Source organism: Lepeophtheirus salmonis, chromosome 10 (genome assembly GCF_016086655.4).
Source record: "Lepeophtheirus salmonis chromosome 10, UVic_Lsal_1.4, whole genome shotgun sequence".
In the NCBI taxonomy this organism is placed as follows: domain Eukaryota; kingdom Metazoa; phylum Arthropoda; class Copepoda; order Siphonostomatoida; family Caligidae; genus Lepeophtheirus; species Lepeophtheirus salmonis.
Genome location: NC_052140.2, coordinates 21,666,585 through 21,680,743, shown reverse-complemented (window position 1 = coordinate 21,680,743; position 14,159 = coordinate 21,666,585). Strand labels below are relative to the sequence as shown.

Sequence of the window (14,159 nt, the reverse complement as noted above, 5' to 3'; positions counted from 1 at the left end):
CAAAATTGGATTTCGCAAGATGTTACAAGTAATTTGAGTTGGAAGAAAAATCAAAGGAGTTTTGGTTATAAATACTCAGTTAGGACTTTATAGATATAATGTCTTACCTTATGGTCTTGCCTCGGCTCCTGCTATTCTATAGACAGCTCAAGGGAAGCTATTGAGAGGTATTCGGGGTATGAAGAGTCATATACTAAAGTAAGGAGGAACATTGTCGAATTTTAAATGAAGTGTTCAGTCGAATCATGAATGCTGGGGGTTGTCTGAAGCCCTACAAGTGTATCTTGATGGACGATGAGTTAAATTATTTCGGGTTATGTATATCTCAAAGTGGCCGATCCTTGGATCCAGAGTTAATTCAACTGGTTCTGGACTTCCCGGTTCCGGCATCGTGTACTGGGGTGAAATCGTTCTTGGGCCTCGTACAATACTATGGCCATCTTGTACCACATCTATCAGTGGACGCGTATCCCGTTCTCGAGTTGACGAAGACGGAGGTGGTTTTCTCGTGGTTGAAAAAAGAAAGGTGAGTTTTCGAAATATAAAGTCTGCTATAGCTAACTCACCTGTTCTTGCTCATTATGCCCCGTCTCTGTCGCTAGTTTTGTCAACTAATGCCTCCCCTTTTGGTCTTGGGGCCATTTTAGCACAATTAGAAAATTTCATTGCTAATGACACATTGTTGCTCTTCAACTCCTAGTTCAACTATCAAAGTAACTAGTAGACATGAACTATGTCTACTGTATTAATGTTATATTTCATTAGAAGCAAAGCTATAAATTCATCAATAAAGGATTTGAATTTCGCGTCCGATTTTGTGTGGGTTACCCCGTAGGTAGCAAACGTTTCCACCGAAGATGATAAGGACTTGCTAATGCAGACGATAGCTTGACCTGCGTCGTTATTTCTACGGATTTTTCATTCATGTTTATTGAATTTTAATTAAACTACTGTCCATTGATATTTATACGTCTTGATTCTTAAAGGGTAGAAACAGAAAGAGGATGATGTAAGAGAAGTAAAACATGTCGTAGAGGTGATAAATTCAGGATGACCAGATTCTTATTGTTAAGTTTTGGTGTTTGTTTCTAAAATAGCTAGGCTAGAACGGAATTACAAATGTATAGCAACGCTATAACAAAAAATCTATACATAAAAATTCCTCTCCATATTTTTTTTCCCAATACTAATAACATCTTTTGGTTGCATGTCGAGGGAATGCTTGCAGTTTCCTTTATCCAAACACAAAATATCGAATTTCCAAATGTTTTTGATGAAGCTAGCAAAATGCATTTACATTTCTCCGAATATACAATATCAGCAAGAAATATAAAATAATGATTAAAGACAGTTAGTCATAAACTACTTTAAAATTATATTTGTATACAGAACCAATGACACATGATTATATTCACGACGGATCTACAAATGATTTTCATGGCAAATATCAATATCAATTTTGTGAAACATATGATACAAACGAATGATCCACATTTCAGGTATAAATACGTGTGTTTTACTCTTAAATTTACCAATCATTTGTAAGATGTGGAACATATACATAGTTTTATTTCTTTTAACAGTATTTGAAGGAGCATATTCCGGTAGATTCAATTTCGTGTAAGTCAAAATCTTTCTCAAATAATCAATATCTTCTATACTAGAACTGAGCTATGCTCAATGTCGAATCATCCATGATAAGTATAGTTACGAGGAAATTGTATCCAGAAATATATTAGGAGGAGAAGTGTGGCCTAACAATACTGTTCCCTATATATTAGCTGAAGGATTCAGTAAGGATGATTTGAGTTTAATCCAATCTGCTATGGATGGAATAGAAAAGAAAACATGTGTGCGATGGGTTCCTAGGAATGGTGAAAATAGTTATGTTTACATAAAAAACGATGAGGCAGGATGTTTTGCTGTCCTTGGTTATAATGAATATAGAGGAAAGCATGTATTGAATTTGCAAAGAAGCAATGGATTTTCCACTTGCATGGTAAGTAGAAAAATAAGAGCAAGTTTTCTTGGTAAATCCAAAGATTTTTTAAGAACCTATTGTTCATTTATAAAACAAACGTCGTAACTATAAATATATTCTATAAAATAAATAGATTCTAATATATAATTAAGGTAAAAAGGGCCTCTTAAACATAACTCCTTGTCGAATTGAACAACTAGACGGAGACAATTAAATATTTAAAACAATTGTATAAAAATATAAATTCCCAACAAGTAGTTATGCTTCAAAGAAAGTTAATTTTATAATTGGGAGTCAATTTTTGGATAATTATCTTTTTCTTGTTTTCTTAGTCCAAAGAGGATGTTATTTTAAGTCTAGCAAATGACATAAGTATTTCGCTAGTTTTCTTCCTTTTAAATATGTGTCAAATTCCTTAATAATATATAGACATTTATACATTTATCCACATCCCAAAGGGGTTTCCCAATGTATTGCTAGTAGCTTTCTTAAGTATATGTGTCAATCCACAGTAATCTGGTAAATGAATTTAAAGTTCCACGGATATACCTTTCCCAAATACGTCATTTTAAAGGATTTCAATTTTTTTAATATTACTCTGGAGCCCCTGGAGTAAAGATCCTATCCACTCTTATTCATTTTAATTTCTAAATGTTCTATCTTCGTTGCCAACATACAATAAAAACATTACTTTTCTTTAGATCTTCGGAATTGCACAACACGAAATGCTTCATATTCTTGGATATGATCATGAGCAAACACGACCTGACCGAGATAGTTATGTCAGAATACATTGGGATATGATTCAGAGAGATGCCATAAGCAATTATTTTAGAAGTATTTATGATAACACCACTATCATACCCCCCAAATGCAAACCCAAGTCAACTGCAACAACCTTTGATGATTGTTATTCAGGTTTTACAACTGACACTTTTGGGTATCCTTACGAATATGGATCTGTGATGCATTATGGACTGGATGAGTGAGTCGATAACTAGTTCATCACTGTCTCTTATTTTTATATAACTTCAAAATAGTTTTCAAACGTCAGATAAAAATACAATGGAGGTACTCAGACCTGTACCGTTGGGAATTCGAATTGGTCAAAGAATAGGAATGACAGAATTGGATGCATTGAAAGTTAAAGCCAAATATAATTGCGATCGATTATCAACTCTTTCTACAACATCACTGACAAATGCTACAACAACAGGTTCAAAAAGTATAAAAATTATAGGGATGGGTCTTATATATTTTTTTTGGAAAAGGATAGATACGGATAATTGAACTTCGGACTCGGGTAGAACCGGGTATTTTAATACTCATAAGTATTTTGTATCTACATAAAAATATTACATAGACTTAATTGTAACGAACCTGAGTACTAATGCAGAGGATTTTGGAGGAGATCATTAAATTATCTGTGGTCACTTATCCAATGAAGGAAATAAACACAAAATTATTTCTTTATTTTGCGAATATATATGCATAAATTACAGATTTTGATCCTCAATTCTACTCCGAGTCCAACTCCTAAGCGTTACTCTAAATAATTCATAATTAAAAACATTTCTGGTTCCACTTTATGGTTTATAGTACGTTTATGTTCTCTACTCAAGAATACTCCTAACAGCAATGGAGAATAAAAAATCATATATTCATGTAGCATCTACAAAAAGACATTATTTTCATCTATGAAAATAGTTATAAAATGAAAGAGTATTCTATGGTTTAGTTATCACTTGTGTACAAAAGTACTCAAATTGAATAGATTAATACTCCGAACAACCCGCTACCAGGGATCCCCAATAAATAAAGATACAAACACTTTTTTTTAAGTTTTATCAGTCAGGTTACCCGTTTTTGCATGTCATACGCACGTATTTTTTCAATTGATATTCCGGGTACTAATATATTTAATAACTAAATTTAAATTTATCGTTTCAGTTTGTGAAGATAAATGGACATTCTGCGACAGCATGACAGAATTGTGTTCCCTTGAACACACCAGCGAGAACTGTCAAAAAACATGTAAGCTGTGCCTAGAAGACATTGATACTACAACAACTTTTACCACATTTAACACAACCACTTCAGGTAATCAAATGTTAAATTTTGCAATTTGATCAAAAACATCAAATGTCATATACTTCAGATTGCTTTGACAAGTTCGATACGTGCGGTGAGTATTTATCTTATTGTTCCGATAAGATAATCGCTGATAATTGTCCAAGATCATGTAAGTTGTGCCCTGGGCAAGGACAAACCACTACTAAAAAGCCGGAAACAAGTAATAAGTTTAGAATTTTTTGATATTTCATATATATTATTTATCATTTACTTTTGTCATAGACTGTGTTGACTTACTCTCAAATTGTGATGGTCTTAAGGACTTTTGTAATTATTCTCACTTAAAAGAAAATTGTAAAGCCACATGTGGCATTTGTTGATTCCAGGTTAGACTCTTTAGTTGCTTTTTAACACTAAATTACTTATTAAAACCAGATACTAATTTTGTTTAAGATTGAAAACAACAAAAATGGGCATATCCAATCTTTTGGAAATAAGGATGATTGATTTACAACTAGAGTATAGCTAATATTCAAATAAATACAATAAATTAATGCATCATAAACATTTTGATAATCCGGTTAGTGGACTGAATAAGAAATAGATTCCAAAAATAAAGCGTAATTCATTACATGATAAACTTTTAAACGATTATAATAATTTTATTAATATTGTAAAGAAAATTAGCCAAAAAGAAAAATAGCATGTAACATGCGAAAAACTGCTCATTTCATTAGATAAAAAATAGAGACGGAAATAATTAATATATTTTTTTAGGGTGATTATTTAATTTTAAACAATAAATTTTCGAAATGTGAGTGCCTGTGTTGTAGCTAAGTCTAAAAACCTTGTGAAGCAATTCCTCGGAAATTGGATGGCCAATATTTTTTTCCAAGTAAAAGAATTCTTCTTTAACACAACTGTAATGCTATTGGGAGATAAGTTTTCTTCTTGTGTCAAATCCACAAAGAGTCAATATGGGAACTGTTTGACTGTGGATTAATCAGTTCTTTATTTATTCGTTTTAAGATACTTAAGTGTAATTACATCATTATATAGCAATGCATATATGATTTTTTTTTTTTAATTAATGATTTCTTGCATATGTAATTATGTTACACTTTATATAAATGACCTATTTTTGAATGCCGGGAGTTACAAAGTAACACGATCTTTTGATAAATTGAACTCCACACACTCTTCAAGGAGTTTTCAGCTAGTATCGTCTATTTTGAAGAATGCTTAGGATAATTTATAGCCATCCTAACAAATGGCAGTCAATACAAATAACTTATAAGTAATTACAAATATTTTGTTCTTGGATTTAATGATAGAATTGATGATGAAAAGGCTGAAGAGTTAACACATAATAACTAATAAGCCTTCAATTTAATATTCCTAATGGAATTGAGTGAAATCCGACACTCTTCTTCGTTCCTCGCTGTAGTCCACTATTGCAAAGTGATCCTCTGTAAAAACTGCGATGAAGACGTTGTCAAATTATACAATTAATAATTGTTTCTCTTTTTATATGTAAAATGTAAACAAATCACGCAACTACTTATACACTATGACCTGGGGAACTCAAACATCAGTCGTATTTCTATTAACCTTGAGACAAAGAACTTTCATATTACTGAGTAATAAAGATTGAAGGTACTAATGCCGGATTGAAATTCATGTACTTTGGTTGAAAACTTTTGAAGATACTAGACAAGTAAATGTATTAACGTCCATTTTTTTCCTTATTCGATCTATTACACCCTATCTGTAATTTTGAAGTCTATCTTGAGATGACTTATTGTCCAGCGAATGGTGCCATTAACCGAAGCAACAAATTAAAAAAAAAAAAAACTTGTTCAAAGATTAAGAATTTATTTATATTAATTATAAATGATGTCAAATTGATTTCTCCCATTTAAGTAATGAAAATCCAACATATCTATGGGGATCCCCCAAAACACTTGCACACGCCTCCTACAAGTTTTTTTCTCTCAATAAATCGGTATTTTGTACAATACGTAGACTGTGTGCGTTGCAGTGCACTCCCATCGACATCTTGAGACGTCCATGGCTCTCCCTTCTCCTATCCTCCCAGCTTGGATATCGCCTATCATACAATAGAAGTAAAATCGGAATTGTTGAGTACGCAGTTACACATATTGTTGGCTTTATTTGTAGCAAGTATTTATCGTCAATAAAAATGAGGGGATGTGAAATAAATGTGTAAATTTAAGGACTATTGATAATCATACCTACCTTATTAAATTCATTATAACAATATATATATATATCAACATAAATGTGTATATAAGAAATTAATCGGGTGTGCTTCAGTTCCACTGTGTTATTGAGAAGCCACCAGGGTTCATTGCCAAAATTTAGTAGCTACCGTTCTATGTCTCAGTTCTCACATCGGAAAAAGTTATAATCTAAAAAATAAAAATGTAAGACAAAACAGTTAATCAAATTCACTAATCCTGGCTGAATTTACGAATAAATCCTTAACATGGCCTTATCAATATAAATAAATAAATGCACATAGCCAGAGTTTAGGTTTCATGAGCCAACTGAAAAGTATTAAGAATATAATATTGATTTAAAGGAGAATAAAATGTATTTTTTTATTAAATCTTGAGTTAACTCACTCCTCTAAAAAAACCTGAATATTATTTTTATGAAATTCTTTTAAAAAATATAATGAATGTGACTAGGTTAGTGCTTTATTTCCCTAAGAAAGTGGCCAAAACTATAAATTGATAGCCTATATTTATTTTTACAATTTTAGTTGTAATTTAAGTTTTATATAACTTATTTATCAAAAATATATTTACTTTGACTGATTTCATATCATTTCAAAGTCTTCATCTTTACATATATGAAAATAATTGAAATATATCTCATCAGATTAATTGTAATGGGTTGGAAGTACTGTGCCCCCCGGATATCGTCAAAGTTATGACGGGATCCTCAATAATTCTAAGATCCTATATTATAGTTTTCCTGGTTTCAATGTGCCTCATAATCTGGATCTTGTATGGGAGAGGCCTGTTCCAAGACAGGAAGTGGATCTCAAAGTGAATTCAAAAATATAGATAATTACTAAGAATTCAAGACTGTGCAGCCTTCATTTCACGAAATGGGATTATATTACCCATTCCGTACACCAAAGTGGTCGCCAATTTATTAGGCAACTGGAACTAAGGTAGGGTTCTCATTGGCACAAGCTCAAAAACAGGTTCTAGCCTTGGATAAACGGCTAACTTACTTTAAAATGAAAATATTGAGCTAATTCATAATAATACATATGTACTTAATTGAATAACTTAACATTTCAGGAGACTCAAAAAGGATGATGTCCCTTATATACTAATTACCAGATTCAGCGCTGAATTCCTCACCTGCAAATATACTCTAATTATGAAAACCCTCTATCAAATCGGATTTATAGTTGTGGGCATATTAGATGATAACCACTCAGTCAACAGGAAGTTCTTCACTCATTTTCTTTATGGTAGTGAGCTCTAGACTTTAATTACTCACCCAACACAACATCAATAGAAAATTTTTATCTCATCTTCGACCCGGGTACACAATTTAAAAAATATTTAAAACTGCTTCCAAAGGTAAGAATACTTCATTATTTCCCTGAATCATCTAACTTTGCTCATATCAAACAACTCCACCATAGAGAGTCAAGAATGAGCTCAGAAACTACAATCGAAGCCATAGTTGATACTGTGTGTGATCAATGTCGCAAATGGGCAAGCATTCTTGGCAAGATTTCTTAAATCGTGATGGGCAAATATAGGAAGGCATAAAGTTGATAATCCTGTAGAGAAAAACGCGTGCAAGGAGAAGGGGGGGGGAGAAAGACTTATGGTATCATTGTTCAAAATACTGATGTGATTATCAGCTGCCAACTTTGTTATGATTTTTGAGGGTATAACGAAAGTATTTATTAGCAAAATGTATAATTAACTTAGACGTTTTAAATCCGTTACAGTATATTTGAAACCGTCACACTTCATGAAATTGTAATTCATATGAACCATATTCTCAGAATAATATAATGAAACAACAAAGTAGAGTATTTTGCAATATATTTGAAGTTCCAAGTTTAAAAAAAGAAGGCTTAGATTAAATATAATCTGCATACCAAAAATAGATCATCATAAATTTATGTTAAATGTACAAAATTAAACAATTAGAATCATATAACTAATAATAAAAATAAATTATAAATACAGAATATTGAAATAATAGATCGATCCAAATAATATTTTCTTGTTCTGACATCGTAATTCAGTTAAATATGTTATAACTTTAGGTTGCAAAACACAAGCTGGACGTGGATTTTAATCAAAAGGATCATCATCCCTTTTACCTCATGTAGAATTTGATATATACAATTGTGCACAGAATAGATATAGCTCTACCGATGATATCTAACTAATTATGAATAATAAAGTAAATGTCAAAATCATAAAATTAGACAATAAATATACTCATAAAAAAAATATTAGAATTAAATACATCTCTCCATCCAATTTTAATACGAACAGCTTGTAGAATCCTACATTCATTTATTTCATGTTTATCTAAAAAAAGAAAAGTTAATCCGTGCAGTCAAATTTTAAACCTTAACTACTTATCTTAGATATGAAAATAAGACTCCTTTATAACTGATAAGACAATTCAGGTAACCATTCTTGACTTAATGTAGTTTTCTAACATGACATTATAAAGAATTAGAGCAAAAGCTAGTTATGTAGTAATGTCCGGCGATATTACTCTTATTAAGAGCATCAAAAAAAAATTCCCCCGGTTATTTATGCTTGTATAACAACATACTATTATCATGAAGGATACGCACAATTGCTGTTACGTCTTGACGAGGGAGAGACACAAACTTATTTATAGTAGGAGAGATCCAGGATGACCGAGAGACCTGAGGAGAAGAAATGCGTGGAGGAGTAAAACACTTTTTACAGGAACATCTGTATTATTTATTATACAAAACCATACTCTAATTTATTTACAAAATACATGACCATTTATACTATGTAAAATACAGTACTTATAATACATACAAGAAAATACAAGAAGATAAGAACATGAAAGCAAATATGAAATACATAACAATTGCTAATTATAATGATACACCCAATACAACCACCCCCGTTGTTGTGACCATTTAAGCCGTTGTTTTTACCTTTTCATGAGTTTTCTGAACATCATTTCTTGGAGCCTATCAACCATAGCTAAGCCTATAGTGATAAAAAAATTATTTTTATTGACTATGTAATATTGGAAAACCTAATTATCATACCCAAGTCTTTAAGCAAAGAAACTAGTGTCAAGACAAACTAGTTGCGAACCATCCATTGCTACTACCCCCGTTTTTGTTTTAGACATATAATTAGTTGTGTATCATAATTCTTGATATTTTTAGCTAATATAGAATCCTATTTTATGACTAGATTTTTTTAAATGAATACTTACTATTAGATAGTACACAAATCAGAGTCCATTTCGAAATTAGTAAATATTTTATACTTTTTACTGATAACTTTGATCGTAATTTGGTGTGGATGACTCCTAAACATGCTGAAAATTCTCTCAACTTCACAATTTACAATGGGAGTATTTCTATAAACTTTTTGAACGTAGGATGATAAGGGCATATTACATGCAATAAGCATCTTTGTGAGATCAGAGTTTTAGTCTGACTTGATGTATTCATTATTAACTTGATTTTTTAGATGAATATCCATGCTCTTGATATGAGATGAGGATAATGAGTGGCATGTAATTATAGACAAGGGACTAAAGGCACATTTATATCGAAAAATCCGGCAAGCCATCTGTTTCTCGTCCGGTAAGTATTTCCAAATTCCTGGGCCTCCATTTCCAGAAATCCAGACAGAAAGCGACGTTATTTTAGACATTTTATTCAGTTCTCTATCAACTATCAGTATCTAATATTATATGTATATTGAATAATAAAGGGAGGAATTGATAACGTTCTTGATAGAGGAAGATGTTTATTATTTTAATCAGTGATACTTTAAGTATTTATTCCCTTCTCTTCGCACGCTTTTGTATCCTTACCAAAACTATCAACCTTACTTATAAAAACCCGTATTAAAATATTTTTATGAAAAAATATAATATGAAAGTCTAGCATTTCCAATTGCTAATTTCTTAATTAAATGCTCCTCCAGATTCTTCAGAATAAAGCCCAAATTGGAAAAACAGATAACTCGATTTTTTTCATGCATAAAAACTTTATTGATAGAGGAAGACATAATGAAAATAAAAATATTGGTCGACTGACTAGAGGAGAGGAACATATTCATTATTGATTGTATTATTCGAGCGGGGCCATTGACTGCACGAGTTGTTCGTTTTGGAACCACCTTCCCTAGTTACATTATATCCAATGATCTAAATCTGGTTTGTTTTTTAGCTAGCCCGTTAATTTGTAATTGGTAATACAAGGAAGGAACTTTCTTTTCCTTAGCAATTATCCTTATTATTTAATTCCTGAGTAGTGAGCATCTATTCTTAAATAGATTCAATCCTACTCAAAACTTGTTGGAACGTTCGTGTGTGCTCATAAAAGACAGAGTGTAAGCCTGAGGATTATGTAGCAGAATTATAATTTTAAGTCCTTTTTGGACTCAGAGTAGAATTAGAGATCGACATTGGAGTAATTCTAGCAAATGCCATTTGTTTATATCATTTTTTCCTTGCTCTCTTTTCACAGCTGATGGTAGCTGATCTAATGAAACGTCATGAGTATTATTCTTTCTCTCCTCCAAAACGTTCTACAAAGGATTAGGATCAGCATGTTGATCTTCGGTTTCTTTCTTTTAAGATGTCCATTTCTTACTGGATTTTCACCTTTGATGCCAAAGGGCATGACTGTAGTGCTTGGTTCGTATTGTAGTTTTGGCTGTCGGCCTTCCAATCGAAGTATCTACAAGATCGTTTAGAACTGATAATGATTCTTCTTGTTAATCATTGTAAGTGATGAAATATTCAAAGTATTGTTCCGCAAACATTGGGAGGGGGGAACCAGAGATGTAAGCATTCTCATTTTTAAAGCAAAGTTAGGATCATTTTCGTAGATGGATTGAAAACCATTAGACTTTATCGATTTGAAGGTACATTGTGAAAAATGAAAAAAAAAACCTCCCTTACGGGAAGAATTGAGGAAAACGTTGGCGAAGGAATTGATTGCTCCACGTTCAAAACCAGTCATAATTTAAGGAGGAGCTAGACTCGGCTCCCACACCTTCATTTTGATGAGAAGTCCTGTGTGAATTACGTCAGATTTTGCGGCCATTAAAATATCACTAAAGGTATCACGACTCCGTTCACCAAACCATGGATGGTATAAAGTTGGTGAAATAACAAGGGCAAAACTTTAAAGGTTCCATCTGTGTACCAAGTCGAAGACTAAGTCAAAAGTTGGAGACTGTTAAGCGTCGAAAAAATGATTATTCTTGCGGGACTATCTTTATCGTCGTAGAGTAAAAATTGTGCAACTGAATACGTTGAAGCATTGGTTTTCAAACTTTTTTCTTACGACCCAGTGAAGGAAAAAAACTTAAACCAGCGACCCAAAATAATAACATCTTCTGATTAGTTTTCATAAAATCACAATAAAGCCAATCAAATTGATACATGCTAGCTCTAAAGCTTAAACAGCTCCACTTTAAGTAATAATTAAAATTACACATTGACGTTACCTGTACAACATTTTTAAATTCAATAAAATTTTAAAAAAAAAAGACAATCGGATATGTTTTACTTACCTAATGTGACGTGTGGGCCTGCCTGCTGCTCATGATCTCACTCCAATCTGGATCACAGGATGAAAGTGCTACTCGCATATTAGGTGTGCTGTTAAGTTAGTGTCTTTCTTTTGTTTTTGTAGCGTGTTTTCAGTGTGCTATCACAGGCGAGTTGTAGCAACTTGTGTTATTGCTCAGGCATCAAGTTTAGCTCCGTTATTGATTCAGTATTTTTGAAAGCAAAAGCTTTCCTTCAGATTTTCAAACCCCTTTGTAGGAAAGTAGCGACTAAAACTGTCAGACAGAGCAGTGAGATCTAACTCTATGACACTTTTAATATCATTCACTTTTTCTTCACTGATTCTGTTCTCCTCAGTGTGTTGTAACAGTGATGTCAATATGTAATAGCTGGGACGATTACTTTTTAGTCGTGCTTGCCACAGTATTAACGACTGTTGGAATACTTGTGAATGCTTGCAGTGTCGGAATAAATCATTGCCCCTTTCTTGTAACTTCAAATTTAGTTCACCCTTATTAGTACTCTGCCCCTTGACAGCCACAGTACTTCAATGTGAAACATTAAATGAGTGTGCTTTGTTCCCATGTCTGAGCATAACCCTTCAAAAAGCCTGCGGTTCAGTGAGCTTCCTTTACTTGAGCCGATAACTTTAACTCACGTTGCTTCCGTTAAAAATACTTTATAGGCTTATCCACGAGTTCCCCGTATTTCGCATTTCTATATGTCCTTAATGTTTTGATGGTTTCAAACCTTCGTTAGCAGGCACCTCGCTGCACACAACTCACTCCGGCTTAGGACCCTGTTTTGCATTAGTGCAATTTATGAAAATAAACTTCCAAAAAGGAATCATTATACTGTCGCGTCCATGATTTATTTTTCTTTTAACTTCATGGTTCAGACGTCGATTTGGTAGTAATACAATTAGAATTAGAACTTACTTAATTGAGATGGTGTAAAAGATATATAGATAGGGAGTCAGAAACCTCTTTCCTTTGTATAATACAATAAATTGTGATATATTTAACCTTTTTTTTTTCTCTACTAAAAGAAACCGTATTGAATAATTTTAAGTTAATCACTCAATATTAACAATTCCATTAAATATATAACTTGGGACATGATTCAGAATAATTTAATGGTTCCAGTTTATTTATATTCAACTCTTAATATATAGAAGTAAGATTGTATAAAAAGTAATTACCCCCTCTTTGAAGACTGACCCTTGCATCCAGTACGAATGAGTAGTAATTGTAGCCATTGTCTCCTGCAGTTTTCGTTACCCTACATAATCTAAAACAACATGGACTAAAACGAAAAAGTTCATCAAACACCTGATTTAATACTTATGGTATGACAAAAAAAAGATTGATATTAAGAATGTGATATGAAACGCCGTGCCCTTACGTAAGAAAACTTTTGTTGATATTTTAAAGATGCTTATAATATAATTAAGGGTGATAATTTTGGTAAGAATAGAAAAGCGTGCGAGGAGAAGAGAAAAAAATGCTTATGGCATCATTGATTAAATAATATACATCTTCTTCTATCAATCAAGAACGTTATCATTCCTGCCTTTATTATTCAATATTAATATAATATTAGATGTTGATAGTCGATAGAGAACTGAATAAAATGCCAAAAATAACGTCGCCTTCTGTCTGGACTTCTCAAAATGGAGCCCCAGGAATTTGGAAAATACTTACCGGATGAGAAACAGATGGTTTGTCGATATAAATGTGCCTTTAGTCCCCTGTCTAGAATTACACGCCACTCATTATCCTCATCTCATATAAAGTTAATGATGAATACATCAAGTCAGACTTTAACTCTGGTCTCGCAAAGATGCTTATTGCATGTAACATAACATTATCCATTGCTAATCATCTACGTTCAAAAAATTTATGGAGAAATACAAGGGTAAACATATCCCTTCCCGAGGAACCATCATTAAATTAATGGAGGACGTTGGTACTGATGTCATATATAGAAATACAAATAAAAATGTTTTGAGTCATCCACACCAAATGATGATCAAGTTATCAGTAAAAAGTATTTACGAATATCGAAATGGAACTCTGAATTTTGTACTATCTCACAGTAAGTATTCAAATTTTTTTTAAATCTAACCATAAAATATGATTCTATTTTAGCTAAACATATCAAGAATTATGATACACAACTCAGTAAAGGGCAAAAACAACTGCTTAAATGGTCACAACAACGGGGGTAGTAGCTTTGGATGGTTTGCAACTAGTTTGTCTGAGACTACTTACTTCGCTTT

At 32.4% G+C, this 14,159-nt stretch overlaps 1 protein-coding gene across 4 annotated transcripts; it reads left to right on the top strand.

Annotated features, from left to right (window-relative positions):
* The first annotated feature begins 1,545 nt into the window (after positions 1-1,545).
* Positions 1,546-8,577, top strand: LOC121125457 (blastula protease 10). Of its 4 annotated transcripts, none has more exons than XR_011782128.1 (10): positions 1,546-1,604; positions 1,665-1,999; positions 2,683-2,966; positions 3,022-3,206; positions 3,932-4,081; positions 4,140-4,274; positions 4,337-4,440; positions 4,508-7,259; positions 7,393-7,680; positions 7,746-8,577. XR_011782128.1 is itself a non-coding variant. In XM_040720658.2 (7 exons), the coding sequence occupies exons 1-7, from the start codon at positions 1,547-1,549 to the stop codon at positions 4,432-4,434; spliced, it is 1,236 nt and encodes a 411-aa protein (XP_040576592.1). In that variant the 5' UTR covers position 1,546; the 3' UTR covers positions 4,435-4,446. The 4 variants fall into 4 exon arrangements, 2 of the variants coding, with proteins under 2 accessions (XP_040576592.1, XP_071747678.1); XR_011782129.1 differs by having other exon boundaries at positions 4,490-7,259; XM_040720658.2 differs by lacking the exons at positions 4,508-7,259; positions 7,393-7,680; positions 7,746-8,577 and having other exon boundaries at positions 3,022-3,197; positions 4,337-4,446.
* Positions 8,578-14,159: the final 5,582 nt, after the last annotated feature.

Bases quoted from the DNA above. Each gene is read 5' to 3' on its own strand.
- LOC121125457 (XM_071891577.1), top strand. From the start codon at position 1,547: ATGTGGAACATATACATAGTTTTATTTCTTTTAACAGTATTTGAAGGA. The intron at 1,605-1,664 runs GTAGATTCAATT...CTTCTATACTAG, and splicing joins ATTTGAAGGAGCATATTCCG to AACTGAGCTATGCTCAATGT. The intron at 4,275-4,336 runs GTAATAAGTTTA...CTTTTGTCATAG, and splicing joins TACTAAAAAGCCGGAAACAA to ACTGTGTTGACTTACTCTCA.